Raw genomic sequence first — 20,241 nt, 5'->3', positions numbered from 1 at the left:
ACATCAACCAAAAGAAATAATTGAAAAATAAAATCTAATTCACATCTAAAAAATAATAAATGAGAGTGATTTACAACATACAAACAAACTTCTGACAACTCTAACATTGTCTTCTAGTAGCAAAGGGTAAGGGCCCTCTATTGAGACAACATCACAAAGAAAGAAAGAAGACAATGCCATGCACACACGTTACATGTCCTTTTTGAACTAAATACGAAGCTTAACGGCTTCGTCAACAGTGTTCTGGTATCACAAAGTATGATTTTAAACCATTATTATGCATCAATGAAGAACTAAATAAAAGTCAACTTTCTTCCATTCACCAAATTGATATCCTATATATCTTTGAGGGCTGAAACGATGCTTAAGAAAATAATTTAACTGATGAAATCATAACATGAAGAAATTCAGTATTTGTGCATTCTGTAACTAACACAGGGTGCATTCATTGATAATGCCATTCACTGAAAACATTGTACATCTAACAATCAATGGAGAACAATACAATATCTAAGTTAGAAATCAATCATTTGGTTAGAGAGCTTCCATCTCTATTTTCATACCAAATCAGCCCTATGACAAATTCAAGTACAAGGTAACAGAAGAACAACAAAAACCAGTTGATAATCAAAATCAAGGTACCAAACTGAGGCAGTTTGGTGTCATACACAAGCCTCTATCCTCGGCTCAAACGAAAATGCAGACATGAACTCCATGACTTCTCCATTCATGCAACATTTGGGCAACTCTGTCCATGTGTTGGTCACCAAATCACAGAGAACGTAAGTGCATAGCTCAGGAGAGTTCAAGCATATAAGTATCTGATGGCCAGCACCAACACAGTTAATATCTGCCTTCTTTCCATACCATTCTTGAGACATTGCTGCAGCCATTGCAGCAATCTGTTGCCAGCATCTATTGGTGTCATCGTATTTCCACACCCTAAGACTCGTGCTCTCCAAGAATTCTGATAACAGAACAACCAGCATCTCACCACCACACTCCACAATGTCAATGGAGTACTCACTGAAAACAGGCAACAACCTCGGATACTCAAAAAAACACTTGGATGTCAAATTGCAAGCTACCACTGTCCCTGAGGAGCTGAGGAAATACAGCATTTCATGACCATTTTTTGTGGTAATGACCGAGGAATATTGCTTAGAAGGGCTCCTCTGCATGCTACTTGCCACCACTGTTCCAGCTTTACTAAGGAAGTACACAACATTGTCATCATCACCATCATCGGTTGAATCACAATCAATGGAACTGTCATCAACCTCCCTCCTCAGTGCAGTGTCATCTTCCCAACAGCAAGAGGTTGAGTCATAGACTTTGAACAAAAGATTAGGGAGTTCACCGAAGACTAACACAATCTTGTAGGAGATTTGATCTCTGAGAGTTGTACTCATCACAACGGCATTGAGAGGCTGGTTTTCTGAGGGGAAATGCAATGGAGGGAGTTCAGTGCAGGATCCTGTGACTGGATTGCATACAACAAAGTTTCCTGAGAGTTTGCGGTAGCAAACCAGGCCACCAGATGCTGCAACAGGCATGCAGTTTATGTTAGAGTCTTCGAGAGGAAGACGCAAGTGATTGAGTTTTTTCCAACTGTTTTCAGCAGTGTCAAAGACAATGGAGTGGTTGAGGCTAGGAGAAACCATCAGAAACCATGGATCTCTCGAGGGAATGTGTGAGCAGGCAAGCTTGAAACTCACAGAAGCAGCAGCTGATTTCCATCTCTTGCAGACAGAAGTAAGGCGGAAGAAGGAGGAAGTTGGTAGCCATGAAAGGACCCTCTCTAAGAGATCTTCGTTAAGGTCATCCAGAGAAAAACCGTTCAAGTGTGAATAGTCTCCATTTTCTGGAGACTTTCTTTTCAAACCGTGTTCCATTGGCCACAAATTTGGAGAAAACAACTGTAGAAACAACAAAAGTGTTTAGACGTTATCAAAAAATCAATCTTTTTTCACTTTAATAGCTTTTATCAATCATAAACGCCAATTGATGTGAATTAAGACTATCAACTTAAATGGGTAACGCCAAAAATTGTTTATCTGCACCCAAAAAGATCAAAACTTTCCCTTTCTTTCTCCAACCCCGTGAATTCGCAAGACTCGTTCTTGAATTTTGGTAAGTTGAAACCCGTCCCACACCCATGAAAAGCTATTAAAAAAAAAAAAAAACCTGACAAGCTATAGTTTAGAAGCAACCATGAAACTAGAGACTTCAAAATCCAAAGCAATTTCCTTCTTTTCCCTTTCGTGACTAACCCTATTAGTAGAAATCGACGCAGAAGATAAGAAAACAGTAGAAAGAGTGACTCCAGACATAAGGGGCTTCATTTCATAGCAGGAAAGAGCAGAAGAATAATGATGACAAGTACCTGATAACGGAAGTGAGGCAGTTGCTGGTATGTTGAGAGTGGATAGGATAGGAAATGTAAGCAAGAAAGAGTGAGTGAGTGAGTGAGTGAATGCGTTGGAGAACACAATATTGTGTGTTTAAAAGGGAGTTTGGAGGAGGAAATCAGAAGAAAGTGAAAAAGGGTAAAAGGGAAAGCGAGCCCAGCAAGTAGGAAGAGAGGTAGGAAGCTTCCCGTGGAACTCTTTTGGTTGGATATTGGATGGTTGACACTTGAGACACTATCATGTGATGACAAGGCACACGCATACACCACACACCACACACCCGTGTGTGGCTTCTTAGTCTTAAAAACATAAATCCTGTGCCGTTGGATTAGATAACAAGTCATAAGTCGTTGACTTTGGATAGTGGCCTTGGGGTGGCTAGCTACCTATGCTTTGGATTCGGGTTGAAAAAAGAGAAAAAGGGTGCACTCAGCACGCAAACAAAAAACCGCTGGGGTAATAGTTTAATGATTTTAGGTTGCATAAAAGAAAGAGAAAGGACCACCGAGTTGTTTCAAAGTGGATATCAGCAATGTCAATTTTGTCTGAAACTCGTGCGGTTTTCGGCTGACCTTCCTAGAGCAAAAGCAAGAAGCAACCATCTATTTTTGCTTCCTTTTCGCTCCTCGTTGAAGAATCTTTGTCTTCTTTTGGTTTTGCTGTGTTGTTTTGTACAAGTCAATGCTCAAGCCCCATCCACAAGACAGGTATTTTTTATTGCAACAAACGAAAGGGTTTAGATTAGTGTGGGAAGGGCAAATGTTGAAAAGCAAAAGCAGTTAATTGTGGTGATCTTTTTCTTTTCTGCTCCTCGTGTGCTTTCACCTCTACCAGATGCTCGCACAACCAAAAGCCGCTAAGGTCTTAATCCACGTATCATACAACACAACCTCATTTTGTTTAATTAGCCTTTACCAAAACAAGGACAAAAAGCCTCTCTTCAACTTTCGCCATTGAATCTTCAGAATTAGAGAAACAGACACTAAGATGTTATTGTACAAATTTATATACAAAACATTTCTCAATTGAAAAAGATATTCTTAAATGTAACTTTAAACATTATAGTGTTTTGACTTCTTTTAGGAAGCTGGAAATTTCCATGGATGCCATTTTATAATGTTCGATTTAGATCTGTATCACCACTTCCGAATAATATCATTTGAGTGTGTAATTAATTAATTCAACAAACATTTATGCATTGGCTCTACAGATATTTAAAAAATTGACTTTCAAAATAATTAAACCAAAGAGATAAAGACAAAAAGGATTATATTCTATGAGAAAAAATAGATCAGGAAATCCATCTAGAACTGTTACAAATAAGATCCAAGGTTGTTGCAAATAATGAAACCCCGGACAAAAATTTCCCAACTCACCACCTTTTTCGATGATGGGATAATTAAATGATAAGAAATAACAAAAAAGCTGCACCAAGATGCCAGCTGATATTTTCATTTCCTTTGTCATTTCAGTGGGAAGAACCGATGCCAGAAAATTGTTTGCCTTCGTCTTCAACTGGAATAGAAGACTCGTTTGCACTCACGTATCCATTACCATAATATGTATTATCTTTAGCTATAATCAGCTTGTCTTTCGCCACAGCTTTGTGTTCTAAATCTTCCACGTTTCGATGATCCCTTGAAACGGAAGAATGCTTACCGAAGGAAGAGTCCTCGGGTGAACCAGGACAAGAACCAGACGACCTAACCATATCAGTATTATCTTGCTCGCCTGAAGTATCTTCAAACGATCTGTCCGTTATATCTACATCCCCCAAATCGATGACGGCTTGAGAAATAGGCACAGATGTTGATTCAACAGCACTACAAGAAATTTCATTACCGATACCAGTTGAATCAACATTGGTCATGCCCGTATCCTCAAACTGCTCTCTTTTGGCTTCTGAGTTCAGTCCAGCACAAGACTCGCCGCAATCATAGGTGGAAGAAACTTTCGATTCTGGACTATAATCAGATGGCAAAACCTCAGAACCTCTACAAGTTAAAGTCTTCATTTCCGAAAGGAGGCAGTCATCTTGTTGAGTTTGTCCAGACTCCACTTCCACTTCTGTTGTTTGAACTTCTGCTATCCCTGAAGATTCACTAGTTTGAATTTGAAGGCCTGATGGCCGGGCACTACACCTGTCCAGGATCAAATCGAAAATCACTATTCCACTCTTTCAAAAAAGGAACTAAAAAATATTATGGCAATGACAGAGCACAATGAAAGATGAAGCTTGACAAAGAAGTAAACACCGGAACTAAATCCCTAACTTAAACAACTGCCTATCAATGAGTTTCATGAGAATGCATCATTAAAAATTGTGGCTGACATTACCTAATCAATTAAATGGATTAAGAAACCACCAGTAAATTTGGTCCAAGATGGCAGGGACTAGATTTATAATTTAAAATGCAACTGCCAGGGATCAAATTAACGGATAGTTACCAAGTTGAGCAAAATACGGCCCATATTAGTCATCAAAATCACCTAAATTTGTACTCACGGGCTCAACTTGATACAATGTTTACAAAAGCCAGCTATTTGGGAAAGAAATATCATTCAGAAGAAGTGAAAATACAAACCACGAATACTCTGAAATTATTGGTGCGTGACAGAGAAACAAAGAGAGCATTAGCCTTTAACCGAATCACAAGAATACCTGCTATACAAAAGCATATATGCTCCCTCAGAAAGTACCTCTTCCAACTCCACAGTCGTAACCTGAGAAATGTAATGGAACACAAATGAGGATACTGACAGACTGGCAGTTCAAGCACATTAGACAGGGTACTCGGTGACCAAAAAGAAAAATATTCAAACTTGGACAAGGAGACAAAGAAATCTACCTTCCAGTCATCAATCCTATACCAGTTCCCCAGGAAGTCCTTGATATAGCAGATGTAATGACCAAAAAATGAAGCATTTAGCATATCAATATGTACTACAACACCATACAGCTTATAAACGTCAGATCCATCTCCAGCTTCACTCATATAAGGGCTAAGATTTAAAGTCTCAGGGAAGGCTATTCTCTTGTTAAGCTTCCCAAACCTCCCACTCTGCATGTGCACAACACCCCAAAAAAAGAAATGAGAAAGTTGATAAAAAATAGTTAACAGTTCAAGCCTTTCATGCTTCTGTATACTAGTAGGCTGTATGTAAGTCTAGATGATATTAGTCAGACCTGAAATCTTTTCAAGGCGACTGTAAGAATATTTGGAGCGCATTTCACAGTAAGGCGTTTCCATGCCTTGACATAATCCTTGCACCTGACAAACAGCGGGAAACTTCTTTAACAACAGGATATTCCTAACAGAAAAAAATACATTACCAAAAGCACATATTTGAATTATATTTAAATTGACAACTTACTTTCCACTATTGAAACTTTTCCTATTTATAATTTTTTTGCCAAATTGTAAGTCTCAGCTATCCAAATACACGCATCAAAATTTTAAAGAATAAAAATAAAATCAAAAGCCTCCATTAAGCAGGGAACAAACTTAAATGAGAAATCTGGTATCATCGGACCAAAAAGAAACTGCTAAACTAAACATAATTTTATGGTTGATTCTTAAGAAAAACAAATTTTGCTCTACCCATAAAACTACAAATCATAGTCATAAATCAACTTAATCTTGTAATTTGACAGGAGACATCATATAATCACCACCTTCCAAATTCTTTAATAAAAGCTAAACCAAGAACACAAATAACTTAAACTCAATAACATCCATAATTGATCCAATAAATGTTTGTAATTTAATAATTATCATTTTGCATCAAAAGTAAGGAGACAGGTGACAGTACAATATGGTTCTATCATAGTTACATTATAAGCTGACATCTTGGTTATCAAAATTAAGGGCTGAGGTAAAATTTATGTAGATGAGACTAATACAGTGACTATATTATAGACATTCCATAGTTCCAAGCCCAAATATGGAATTCAGTTTCGAATATAATAATTTAGTTAAGTTATTACATTGTTAATAATTTAGTTTTTTAACTTATTATTGTAGATGGTTTACTGCAACAGAACATCGTTGTGAACTTAATGTTCTCCCCAGACTGAGGACATCTAAATTCCCTTTCAATTCATAATCTAAAATCATCACGTTATCATCCACATTCAATTCATCAAACTACAAAAACAGTTATTATAATTAATATTAATTTTTGAGGATGCTGACATCAATGGCAAGAAAATATTTGCAATGTTATATTAAACATTGGTATGGTACATGGTACAAGTATATTTCAATAGGAAGAGTAACCTTACCCCTCACATTTATACATATTCTCCCCATCAAGTGGCTCCCTGGCAGTAAACTGATCTAGACATTCCTCCAAGGAGGCAGCATCTCCATGAATCTCAACTGTCAAATCCATCATATTTTCATACTGTTTTGAAATCTTTTCACATTTTGTGCAAACCACCTATTTAGTTTCAGCATAAAAAAGAATAAACAGACAGCCACATCCATGTCAGTATCAAAATAGAGAAATGCATTATTTTGACATTATATAAAGGCTTTATTCCCGAGTACTGTAAAGGTTTCTTCCATTGATTCCATATTGCAGAATAAACTCAAAATCTAAAGTTTTGATAATTGAAGGAAGAGAAACAAAATTCGCCCTCAGCCAATTTCATGAAAGAGAACGGAACATTTCAAACTAGAGACTTTGGGGGCCTATCTAAGTATCCATGTCTGGTTTAGTCTTTGTTTCTTTGCTTTTGAAATCAATTCTGTAAAAAACAGAACTTTCAAACAGTTTTGTGGAACCAAATGTTTTTATAAGAAAATTGGTTAGGTAATTTGATTTCCCTTGTTCTAGAGATTGAAATTGTAAATAAATATCATCGTTATCAGTAATCATTTGTAGTTCAAAACAGAAACCAAGTAGGATATTAAATTACTCTAAAAAGTAAAACATTAAATAAAGATGCAAATTATGGACTTCCAGCTCTTAAGCTAGACAACCAATAAAGTTCAAAGACAGATGAGAAAAAATAAAACAAATTTCACTTCATCCCAACCAACATAATCAGTAATAATTTTATTTGCATTATACATGTAATGAAACAATAGAAAAGTAACAAGAAAAGCTTATTTCAATCTGATTAAATGTCCAACCTCAGATTGTAGACGGCCGCCAAATATGTGTTGAATAAGGGTAGTCTCCTGGAGGTTAGGAGGGACAGATTTTTCTCCACCAAACTCATCAAGGCACACAGATTGCATGGTATCAATGGAAAACCTACAAAGAAAAAGTACTGGAAAAATTACCTTCTACGTTTACCAAACAAAATATAATATAAAAGATAATTAAAAACAGAGAATGAACACTTCACCACAAAATGTGAAACGATAATGTTAGAAGGAAAAACAACCTCATAAACTCATGAGCATCCTCTTGTCTTCCATAGCCCAGAGTACCACCAATATTAGGCAATCGAGAGAGAATATTCGTAGGAGAAAACACCTGTGAACTTTGCATTGTTCTTTCAACATGATTTTCAAATTCACATAGAAAGCACCAATCATTACAACTGCCTGGAGAACAAAAAATGATGACATAAGCATGAGGAATAGTTGAGTTCACAGCAAAAAGGTCTGAGTTATGATATTACATTCTCGACGGTGACCCTTCTCCAACAAGTAGGCAACAAGTGGCCTTGTGAATGAGAGGCACTGAAGAACCACATTTGCAAAGCAACTAAAAAATTGCAATAAATGTAGATTATTTTCCATATCCTATTATTGTAAATATCACCAACAGTGCAATAAAGTTGAAGCTCAGTCATGAAAATGAACAAACCTGTTTCCACAATTCAATAGCCCACAAGGAGGAAATCCTAGCTTGTTCCAGTTAAAATATTTGACAAATTCATCATAGGGAAAAAGAACCTAAACAAGACAAGGCATTTGCATGTGAGAAAATAAACCAAATTTAGCCCTGTAAACAAAATAACATCAGAGACTCAGGCACTTTGGGAAGGCTCCAGAAGGAGTCAGCCACTTGTGCTGATTGAGCTGTTCCTTGGGTAAAGGGCACAACATTCTAACGTGACTCCCAAATATCAAGGGTCTAAAGACCCAACCCAGAACAAAAAAATCAAGAGCACACCACTGTTACCTTACGAAGTTGAGGAGAGGCGCACCTTTGGTAACTGATTGATTATTACATAAAAATCCTAAAAGCCCAACATTTTCCATCCTGATTATTGAAGCTAAAGGGGTAAAACAATAAAACTAACAACTTTGGTCTTTCAGGTCCCTTACCAGCAAGTAGATTAAGGTTTTGCAAATTGGAAATCATAACATATAAGACTAACGCAAATAGGCACACATTAAATAAGGAAGAGTACCAGAAAATAGTCATATGTATTAGTATTTTCCTTTTTTTAATCAGTAACCATAGTAATATATGCTTATTGCCTCGTGTATTTACTCATAAGGAAGACAAATGCAAAACAGCCACAACTGTTATTTTTCCCTTTTCTTAATAGTAAATCATAATCTTAAATTCTTATTATCTTGTGTATTAACCTAATAAGGAAGAGTAACGCAAAATAGTCACATGTATTAGTATTTTCCTTTTCTCCCCCTGACTCGAAGATTTTCTTTACTACGCTGCATGCATTTTGCACATCATCCTCAAGGCAATAAAACCTAGCACCTCAGAGTTTCCCTTCCCTTTCACAAACAACAGTAAGCAAAGCACATAACATGAATTTGTAATTACATCAATAAAAGAAACTTACATCTTTAGGCTGCTTAATTGGCCTATAAATTGTTCCACGGGCAGGTATCAGCGCAATAGCTGAAGAGCTCTTGCCCCCAGCAGCAGAAGACTTAAACCCACGATTAATTACCCCATTTTGAGCCGGGCTTCTTGCACCAGCTTGGTGAAAATCCTTGCATACTATTTTATGCCCAGACCTCCAATGCGACTGCTGGCATTCTTGGGAGCTGCAAAATCCACATAAACATAAACAAATTAAATCTAGCCACCCCTCCTCTTTCCCGTTCGAATACCAAAATTTCTTAAATATATATATATATATGGAAACACGTCAATTTTTTCAGCAAATACCCACATTCATTTCACACCGCATAACATAATTAATATTAAGTAACAACCAAAACTTTCCAAAAAAAAATACATCCTTATTTCGTTGGTAACTATGTCATTAGTACGAAATATCTACCAATTTTATCAATGACTAATCACTACATGAGATTCTAACCACTTTTAGTATGTAGGCGTATAATTTACATCCACGATACTCCAATTCAAAACTTTACTAAAAAAATCCAAACACAGTTCCAGTACTACTCAAACCACCAACACCATTGTGCATGCTCTAAATTACCCCAACATCAAATAAATACATAGATAATACGTAAATAAATTAAAACTAAATAAATAGATAAATGAATTAATTAACTAATAAAACTCCTAGTAACGTTAACGATCACATTGGTGATTAAAGAAAGGAACCGTACCAATAAAGAACCGCTTTGCAGCGCGAGCACTTCTTGGAGGAGGGGGTGGCGCAGACGGCGCAGAGAGAATCATCGGTGGAGGATAGAACGCCGGGCATTGCGTCGGCGAGGGCGTGGTGTTGGTCCCCTTCGAAATTGGCGTCGACCTCGAAGTACTTGGAAGCGGTGGACTTGACGAAAAAGTGAACCCCAATGGCCACGACGATCACAGAGAGAAACAGCTGCAGGAACCAATTCAGATCCCACGACACTCCAACCACAACAAGCATCTACGTCGTCGATTGCGTCCCTACTCCGATTCTAGGGTTTTTCCATCGATCACGCAATACATCACATCCTCCAATTAGGGTTTTCTCCTTCTTCAATATACTTATATTCCTCTTCCAATCTTATATCTTCTTCTATCTATCACACACACACACACTCTCTCAATTTCTGTTATTTGTATCAAGAACTTCGATATGAATATATAATAAAAAATAATCAATTTATTATAACATAATAAAAATAATAATAATAATAAATATTTATGATATATATTATAACTGTTTTATCTTCTTACTTTCCTGTGACACTTGTGCTTCTTTGTAACTGAAACAATGAATGCCCCATCATGTGGGAATCCATTTTGGGAAAGAGAAAGGAAAGCGTGATAGTAATAAGATCCTTATCAACAACAAAAACAGAAAAGTGCCAACAAATTATGAAATTATTATTATTTATTAATGATTTTTGTTATGGATTATTAACTTATGATTAAAATTGAATAGTCTTCTGCTCCTAAATTACATTGAAAAAGTTATAAATTCCTAAAAATATAATTTTAAAAATATGTGTATATTAATTTAGATTGATATTGTTTTACATATGTGTTTATTCGTATGGAATTCTTTATTTTTCCTGTTGGTTTTTAAAGTTAAATTATTTGTCTGTTGTTTATTTCCTAATTACCTCCTAAAAAAATTCATTTGTTTTTGAATTTAAACACAGTATTTATATTATATACAAGATATTATGCAATACATTCAAAATATTTAAAGATAATATTTTATAAAATAAAAATTATAAACAGATTTTATTATATTTTTAAAGATATTATAATATAATAATTGATTATTTGATATTTTTAAAATATTATAATATATAAATTAATTATAATATCTCATTTATATTATTCTAATATAGATAAAATCTTAGGAAAAATCTAATAAGAACACAGGGTGTTATTGTATTAATTAATTAATTAATAATAATAATAATAATATACAATATCATGTATTTATTTTTAAATAAAAAATGTGAATATTATTCGAAGAAACTTAAAACAAATATAGTTTTTTCTAATATTTATAAGAAAAAACAAAACTTAAAATGATTGGTCTTTATTAAAAGGAAGTATTAATCGATTATATCAGACTTTGATTATATCAGACTTAAAATTAATTTGATGAATCTAGTATAACTGAATTTAATATTTTAAAATTTATATTCAACTATTTAATTTATTTGGTTAATCGAATTCCAGTTACATGTTAATTGGGTCAATTTTTTGGATTGCATGATTATATTAAATTAAATTTTAAAATAATTAATTTTGTTCAAATAAATGCTGTAAATATGGTGTTATAGATACTTTTAGTTCATCATTTATTCCTACTTTAAACAAATTACATTATTAAGGAGGTAGCAGTGGATAGATCAAGACATGTTGATGATAAATTCTTCAAAAAGTTGACAAGTGATCACTAAATTTATGAAGAATTTGAGTTTAGGGTAAAGTTTTTTAATGAACTTATTTATGCACTAAATTATGTTGCCCAATCGACAAATAACATGTTAGTAAGAAAAAAATCATCATTGATTCTATTTTCTTTAGAGTTGGTCATTTAGAAAGAAAATGAGAATGTTAAATAAGAGAGATTTGATATCTCCTTTATTGAGTTAGTAGTGTTGAAATGACATTGACATACTTTAAGTGATGAGTTGTCACCTAGGCAACATGATATGTTTTATATTTGTAAGTATTGATATATGTATATATTTATGAATTGGATGAGATGAAAATTAAATTAATATGTTTGATGCAACTATATGACATGTATTATGTTGTATATTGTGTGATGTTTATCATAACCTATATTTTGGTTATCATATAAGTATAAGATCAATTTTAGCTAAAAAAAAACATAATTTATTTTAGGATTAAATATGTTTTTAGTCCATTAACTTTTAGTGAAAAATTGAAATTATTCTTTTTCTTAAACTTTGGACCAATTTAGTTTCTCATTTTAAAAATTGTGTGGACTTAGTTATTTTAACTAAATTTTGTTAAGTTTATTTAATGTTTTAAACATATTTTATGATAGTATTTGAGTTTTTTACATTGTTTGACTCATTTTTGCTTCAATATTAACTCAAATATCATCTGAACTATTTTTTAAATGTCAAATAAATTTAACAAAATTTGATTAAAATGATTAAATTGATGTATTTTTACAATTGGAGAACTAAATTAGATCCAAGTTTCAAGAACTAATTACAATTTTCACTAAAGATTAAGGAACCCAAAACATATTTAACACTTTATTTTAATCTAACAAAAACATTCATCTACATTATGTCAAACCAATGACTTTTCAACCACAATCAAGTGAACATCCTAATCTTAATCAAGATAATAATGTTCTAGCTAAATTATGGAGAAAATATGAAGGGATAAAAGAAATAAATATTAAAAAAACAAGAGAGTTTAAGTATATTTGAAATCTTAATTTTTAAATAAAATTTAAAATAATTAGATTGTAAGTAATTAAATCACTTTCACATAAAAAAATCCATTTCTTTCTATAAAAAAACTTTTGTCACAAAAATATCTTAATTTTTCTTTATAAAAATAAATTATACCCTATAAATCTTCATAAAAAAAAAATTAACAACATAATATGTATGTACATGGTAGAGTACACTAGATTTCTAATAAAATGATAATTATTGTCAACGTGTTTAGATTAGAGTAAAAATACGATAAGAAACCTATGTATGGTTTATTAGCTAAAATATATGGAAACCTTTTAACTAAATCTCAACTCATTATTTTTTAATTCTTTAGCTCGAACATTGCTTTTTATTTTGAAGAGGTTAATTAACTAATTAACTAATGACTACGAAAACAACAAAACCTATTATAGATTTCAAACATTTAAGCATGCTCTAAGTGCATTTGTGAAATTGAATTATCGTTGTGATATTAGGACAAATATTCAATGAGTTTGTATCAATCCTTCTTTCAATTTCTAAATAATGTCAAACAATTAATCATCATTTAATGTCAAACTATTTAATATTAGAGTTAAATATGTTTTTAATTTCCATGACTCAGAATTATTTGTCTATGTCCAAACTTTTGATACATTTTGCTCTATAAACTTTAGAAGTAAATCAATATAGTTCTTTAAGCGCGTTGCCTTTTTTTTTTAGGAGTCAAATGTGACGATAAAAAAAATTCTATTTATTTATTTATTACAATATACTTATAAAAATTTAGAGGCAAAAATTATACACTAATATATAATTATATTTAAAATATTCACATTTATATATATATATATATATATATATATATATATATATATATATATTTACAATACTGTATACATCTTATATTTACACAGTTTAGTACATCTTATATTTCCTATACTAGAAGGGGAAAAAGTATTATTTATTTACAGTTTTTCTCTCATATACTAGCTTTCAAACAGGTGGAGGGAAAAGGTTATGGATAGGTTCACTTGGATTGTTGGGGGTAAATAAAAGGTAACTCCGATTTGTCCTTCGATGACAATCGGCGCATTCGGAGCAGAGAGAAAAGTAATGGTAGAGTTTTCCGTTCCCTGAAATGTTACAGAATTATTCACTGCATTGGTTTGCCATGCATTTTTCGGAAAAACAGCCACAATGTCAACGAAGAAGGGATCAAGCATGTTGGGAGCAGCCATATATAATAATGTTATAAAATTTTGTTTTTCACACCCAATCATAAAATAGGGAAGTGAGACAAATATCACATAAAAAAATATAACATATCATAATAAGATAAAATGAAATGAAAATTTTCCCAAATCCATAAGACTGGATTTTATTATACTTTATAAAGATATTGATTAATTTTGTAGTGACTAGTCAGGATAAATGAGCTCATGACCAACAAAGTAACTCAAGAACATCTCATCTTGAGTAATACTAACCCGTTTAAATCCCCAAGGTCATACCTCTAACTACAATAATCAAATATTTATTTATCATAAGTTTCATTTTAATATTAAACCATATAATTATATAAATAATTAAATAGATAGGATCAATGAATAATAAATATAAATAAATAAAAAGGACCAGTACGTAACTGGAGATAAATATAAATAAGTAAATGAGAGTAAATATAAATTGAATAAATAGGACCAGTGCACAACTGGAGATGAATATAAATAAATAAATAGGAACGAGAACTAAATATAAATTAGAATGAGGTTAGGGACACCTCACTTAAGGTAAATATAGAGATAAAAATAATTATGAAAAGATAAAAATAATCATATTAAAAAGATAAAATGATAGATGTCTCATTCCCTTACCTCAAAGATTGAAAAAGATAAATGCACGTTTCTCCTTTTTATACACTAGCACGGTTAGCACTCTCTTTTTAACGCCTTCCTTGTTTTTATCATTCACTTCTCTACTTCCTTTCACTCTCACTGTGTTTTGTTTTCTTTCAGCTTTGAATCTTTGTTATTTATAGCCATCTAAATCTATACATACATATATAGATATAATTTTGCATTCAATTTCTTTTAGATTTTGTTCAGATTTGGTTTATCTCCATTTATCCAAAGCTCTCAACATTTAATGTTCTGACGTTATGTACTTAAGATTTATCCAACAACGTTCAACGTGATTAGACAAGCAGGAATGCTATTACTATATTCCCTGCATCCTGTATCAAAAGGAATAAAACTCACATTTATATATATATATATATATATATATATATATATATATATATATATATATATATATATATATTATAATATTCTACGTATGTTCATTTAATAAACATCTAGAAGCTTAAAACCGGAATTTTGAGATTTAAGGACAGGATGTGTGTACCCAATAATGAGGAAATTAAGGAAATGATTCTGGAAGAAGCACATAAAAGCAAATTAAGCATACATCTGGGCATAACACAAATGTATCAAGATCTCAAGAAAATGTTTTGGTGGCCCAAAATAAAGAAGGAAGTGGCACAATATGTAGCAAAATGTCTAGTTTGTCAAAACGCTAAAATAGAACACCAAAAGCCAGCAGGAATGCCACAATCCTTTGATATACCTGAATGGAAATGGGATAGTATAGCAATGGATTTTGTAGTTGGCCTCCCACGAACCATTCAAAAATTTGATTCCATATGGGTTATCATGGATAGGTTAACAAAGTCCGCTCATTTCTTACCCATTAACATTAGGTATTCATTAGAAAATTTGACTGAATTATACATAGGAGAAATTGTCAAGTTACATGGAGTTCCAATAAATATTATATCTGATAGGGACCCTAGATTTACTTCAAAATTTTGGGGAAGTTTACATCAAGCCTTAGGTACCAAGCTTTACCTTAGCTCAGCTTATCATCCCCAAACTGATGGACAATCTGAAAGAACCATTCAATCTTTGGAAGATTTGCTGAGAGCTTGTGTGTTAGAAAATTATGATAGTTGGGATCGATGCTTGTCTTTGATTGAGTTCACCTATAACAATAGTTTCCATTCCAGCATAGGTATGGCACCCTATGAGGCATTATATGGAAGGAAATGTAGAACACCTTTGTGTTGGTTTGAGACCGGTGAGAGTTCAGTATTAGGTCCTAAGATGATTCAACATACAACCAAGAAAATCAAAATGATTAGGGAAAAATTGAGAACAAATCAGAGTAGACAAAAAAGTTATGCTGACAAGAAAAGACGACCTCTTGAATTTCAAGAAGGTGATCATGTATTCTTGAAAGTAACACCAACCACTGGAATTGGTAGAGTGATGAAATAAAAAAAAAAACTCACTCCCCAGTTTATTGGTCCTTACCAAATTCTTAAAAAAATAGGTCTTGTTGCTTATCAAATTTGTTTACCCCCGTTCCTTTCCAACCTTCATAATATTTTTCATGTGTCTCAATTAAGAAAATATATCTCTGACCCGACTCATGTGATAAGACGTGATACAGTACAATCAAAGAATAACCTTACATTATGGACAAGAAGGTCAAAGAATTGAGAGACAGACAGATCCCTCTAGTGAAGGTCATGTGGAATGAAGCTAATGGAGATATTACATGGGAATTAGAAGAAAAAATAAGAGGAATTTATCCTCATTTATTTTAGTCAATAAAAGCAAAATTTCGAGGATGAAATTTTTATAAGAAGAGAAGAATTATAACATGCATAAATTTTATAATACAATTTATTAATATCACATTATTTATAAATATTTTATTAGAAATAATGACAATCATAATATATATATATAGAATAATAATAATAATTAATAAGTAATACTATAATGATGATAATAAACATTTAAATAAAATGATAAAAATATAAAGAATAAAGAAATTAAGATATTTTTTTAGAAAAAAATATATATAAATAATAAAGAAAAAATAATAATAATAATAAAGAAAATTTATATATATATATATATATATATATATATATATATATATTAATTAAAAGAGCCCATGCGTCGTGTATATATATAATTCCGGTTTTATTTATGCCAAAATTCTCCCCACCCCTTTGACCTATCAATTTCTTTTTCTTATTAATGAACTCATCTCTTTCTTGTGCCTCATGGATTTGCTTTTGTAAATTGTTAGTGATCTGAATGGAGTTTAATTGCATTTTATCATGGCTTAGGGTGATCGACAAATTCATGTCTCTAAATTTTTCTAACAAATTCATTTCATGAATCATTAGTGAAGATTTTCTGCTTAAAGCATCTGCTACTACATTTGCCTTTCCTGGATGGTAATGTAATTCAAAATCATAGTCTTTTAGAAATTCCACCCATCTCCTTTGTCTCATATTTAATTCCTTTTGGTCAAACAAGTATTTGAGACTCTTATGATCAATAAAAATTTTGAACTTACCACCATAAACATAATGTCTCCATATCTTAAGTGCAAAAACAATGGCAGCTAGTTCTAGATCATGGGTTGGGTAATTTTTCTCATGTGTTCTTAGTTGCCTAGAACTATATGCCACTACCCTTTTATCTTGCATAAGAACACAACCTAATCCCATTTTGGAAGCATCACAAAATATAACAAAGTGTCCAGTAGGATTAGGTAATGCTAAAACAGGATAAGTGGTTAATCTTTTCTTGAGTTCTTGAAAACTATTTTCACATTTTTCTGTCCATACAAAAGCTTGGCCCTTTTTGGTGAGTTAGGTTAAAAGAATAGCTATTTTAGAAAATCCCTCAATGAATCTTCTATAACATCCTGCTAAACCGAGAAAACTGCGAATCTCAGTCACTATTTTTGGTGGTTCCCATTGTAAAATTGCTTCTACTTTGGTCAGATCCACTAACACTCCCTTATTGGAAATCACATGTCCTAAGAATTTTACTTCCTCTAACCAGAATTCACACTTAAACAATTTAGCATACAATCTCTTTTCTTTCAAGATTTGCAAGACAATCCGAAGGTGTTCCTTATGTTCCTCAAGAGTCATAGAGTAAATAAGAATGTCATCTATAAAAACAACTACAAATTGATCTAAAAAGGGATGGAAGATCCTATTCATATAATCCATAAATATTGCAGGAGCATTGGTCACACCAAAAGGCATCACTTGATATTCATAATGGCCATACCTAGTTCTGAAAGCAGTTTTTTGTATGTCTTCTGCTTTTACTCTAATTTGATGATATCCTGACCTTAAATCTATCTTAGAAAATATAGAGGCTCCTCTCAATTGGTCAGTCAAGTCATCTATTCTAGGAAGAAGGTATTTATTCTTTATGGTGAATTTATTTAATTGACGGTAATCTACGCACAACCTAAAACTTCCATCTTTCTTTTTAACTAACAAAACTGGGGCTCCCCAAGGTGACACACTAGGACGAATGAACTGTTTTTCAAGTAACTCTTCTAATTGTTTCTTCAATTCTGCTAATTTAGAGGACGACATCCTATATGGTGCCATAGAGATTGGTCCAACTCCAGACATCAGATCTATGGAAAATTCAATTTCTCTGTTAGGTAGTAAACCAGGAATATCATTGGGAAAAACTTCAGGAAAATCTTGAACAACTACTATATTTTTCAACTCAACTTCCTCTTTTATTTCCATAGAAGATAATAACAAGTACCCTTGAATTTCATTCCTTAAAGGCTCACTTTTTGAATTGGTAGGTGATTTTAGAAGATTCTCAGAGTTTGGAAATATCACTGATTTCTTAGCACAACTCAAAAGGACTCGATTGGAAGATAACCAGTCCATACCTAAGATTACATCTAATTGAGATAAAGGTAGACATATTAAATTTACAAGGAATTTTCTATTCTCAATGAACAGTGGACAATCTAAACAAACTCTATTGGTAATTACTGAGTCATTTGTGGGAGTTGAAACAACCAAACTAGTTTTTAGAAAAGAGGTCGACATATTGAGATGGTGAACACAATAATTGGAAATGAATGAGTGAGTTGCACCTGAGTCATACAGTACATTTAAAGTTTTTCCTTTAATAAAACACATACCTTGAATTAGATCATGGTTTTTAGCAACTTCAGCTCCAGTCATGGTGTACACTCTTCCTGTTGTGGTAGGTCTTGTCTTGGTTGCAACTGGATTGAAATATGGCTTCTGTTGTCCACACTCAGAGAATAGGTGACCAAGTTTTCCACACTTGAAACAGACTGGTCCCTTAAGATGACAATCTTTAGCATGATGACCTTGTCCACATTTAAAGCATCTGATATGATCATATACAGGTTTACTAGAATTTCCTGATGAAGATTGGTTGGATTGGGTCCTCCATTGTGGGCGATTGTAAGGTTTTCCCTCATTGCGTTTATTTTTATTTATTTAGGGTCCAAAATATTTTGGTTTGATATTTTGGTTGTTCTCAAAATCTTCCAAAAATCTACACTTGTGAATAAGCGTAGGAAAATCAACAATTTCTAGTATTCCTACTGCTTTTCTCAATTCATCTCTAAGTCCATTTTTAAATTTTATACACTTCATCCTTTCCTCTGGGTGATAAAAGAAAATAGAGTATTTTCCTAATTCTTCAAACTTAGAAGCATATCCCCCCACTGTCATACTTCCTTGCTTCAACTGCATAAACTCTATTTCTTTTGCTCTCCTCACATCATTAGGGAAATATTTTTCTAAAAACTTTGTTCTAAATACATCCTAGGTAATAATTATTCTTCCTCCTTCAAGTAATCTCCTGGTACCATCCCACCAATATTCGGCTTCTCCTATTAACATAAATACAACATAATTCACCTTTTGGTTGTCAGCACAATTCATAACTCGAAATATTTCCTCCATTTCCTTAATCCATAATTCAGCTTTTTCTGGATCATATCCTCTAGAAAAATGTGGGGGTTTGTTTCTCCTAAATTCAGCTAAACCTTGTGATTCAGGGTTTCCTTCAGGTCTTTGATTCCTCATTAGAACAGCAGCCATGTCTCGGATAACTTGCATTGCTTCAGTTAATTCATTGTTCCTCCTAATGTTTGCCATCTGGAATCGTATGAGTTAGTAAATAATCAGCACATTTCACAGATCTCGCATGAAACGTAGCTATGATACCATCTAATGTGACGATAAAAGAAATTCTATTTATTTATTTATTACAATATACTTATAAAAATTTAGAGGCAAAATTATACACTAATATATAATTATATTTAAAATATTCACATATATATATATATATATATATATATATATTTACAATACTGTATACATCTTATATTTAGTACCTCTTATATTTCCTATACTAGAAGGGGAAAAAGTATTATTTATTTAAAATTTTTTCCTCATATACTGGCTTTCAAACAGGTGGAGGGAAAAGGTTATGGATAGGATTCACTTGGATTGTTGGGGGTAAATAAAAGGTAACTCCGATTTATCCTTCGATGACAATCGGCGCATTCGGAGCAGAGAGAAAAGTAATGATACAATTTCCCGTTCCCTGAAATGTTATAGAATTATTCACTGCATTGGTTTGTCATGCATTTCCCGGAAA

The 20,241-nt window shown here is 32.7% G+C and overlaps 2 protein-coding genes across 4 annotated transcripts; both read right to left on the bottom strand.

Moving 5' to 3' along the window:
- Nucleotides 1-413: 413 nt before the first annotated feature.
- On the bottom strand, nucleotides 414-2,770 carry LOC114195471 (F-box only protein 13-like). Of its 3 annotated transcripts, XM_028085956.1 has the most exons (3): nucleotides 2,387-2,516; nucleotides 2,214-2,274; nucleotides 414-1,919 (listed from the first exon to the last, which is right to left on the bottom strand). In XM_028085956.1, exons 2-3 carry the CDS (start codon nucleotides 2,214-2,216, stop codon nucleotides 663-665), a joined length of 1,260 nt encoding a protein of 419 aa, XP_027941757.1. In that variant the 5' UTR covers nucleotides 2,217-2,274; nucleotides 2,387-2,516; the 3' UTR covers nucleotides 414-662. The 3 variants fall into 3 exon arrangements, with proteins under 3 accessions (XP_027941757.1, XP_027941755.1, XP_027941756.1); XM_028085954.1 differs by lacking the exon at nucleotides 2,214-2,274 and having other exon boundaries at nucleotides 2,387-2,770; XM_028085955.1 differs by having other exon boundaries at nucleotides 2,214-2,495.
- Nucleotides 2,771-3,663: 893 nt separating this feature from the next.
- LOC114195254 (ubiquitin carboxyl-terminal hydrolase 18-like) lies at nucleotides 3,664-10,538 on the bottom strand. The gene is made up of 12 exons (XM_028085657.1): nucleotides 10,491-10,538; nucleotides 9,929-10,333; nucleotides 9,184-9,391; nucleotides 8,238-8,326; nucleotides 8,050-8,135; nucleotides 7,810-7,972; nucleotides 7,553-7,676; nucleotides 6,697-6,854; nucleotides 5,599-5,683; nucleotides 5,261-5,473; nucleotides 5,074-5,135; nucleotides 3,664-4,552 (listed from the first exon to the last, which is right to left on the bottom strand). Exons 2-12 carry the CDS (start codon nucleotides 10,195-10,197, stop codon nucleotides 3,880-3,882), a joined length of 2,130 nt encoding a protein of 709 aa, XP_027941458.1. The 5' UTR covers nucleotides 10,198-10,333; nucleotides 10,491-10,538; the 3' UTR covers nucleotides 3,664-3,879.
- Between the last annotated feature and the right edge of the window lie 9,703 nt (nucleotides 10,539-20,241).

The sequence above is a fragment of the Vigna unguiculata genome, chromosome 8 (assembly GCF_004118075.2).
Source record: "Vigna unguiculata cultivar IT97K-499-35 chromosome 8, ASM411807v1, whole genome shotgun sequence".
In the NCBI taxonomy this organism is placed as follows: domain Eukaryota; kingdom Viridiplantae; phylum Streptophyta; class Magnoliopsida; order Fabales; family Fabaceae; genus Vigna; species Vigna unguiculata.
The sequence above is the reverse complement of the archived record's forward strand: the minus strand, read 5'-3'. Positions and strand labels throughout refer to the sequence as shown.

Excerpts from the sequence above, each read along its gene's own strand:
- LOC114195471 (XM_028085954.1), bottom strand. The coding sequence starts at position 2,755 with ATGACTTGTTATCTAATCCAACGGCACAGGATTTATGTTTTTAAGACT. Across the intron at positions 1,920-2,386 it reads TGCCTCACTTCCGTTATCAG|TTGTTTTCTCCAAATTTGTG; the intron begins GTACTTGTCATC and ends TTGTTTCTACAG.
- LOC114195254 (XM_028085657.1), bottom strand. The coding sequence starts at position 10,197 with ATGCTTGTTGTGGTTGGAGTGTCGTGGGATCTGAATTGGTTCCTGCAG. Across the intron at positions 9,392-9,928 it reads TGCAAAGCGGTTCTTTATTG|CTCCCAAGAATGCCAGCAGT; the intron begins GTACGGTTCCTT and ends TGGATTTTGCAG. Across the intron at positions 4,553-5,073 it reads TATATGCTTTTGTATAGCAG|GTGTAGTGCCCGGCCATCAG; the intron begins GTATTCTTGTGA and ends GATCCTGGACAG.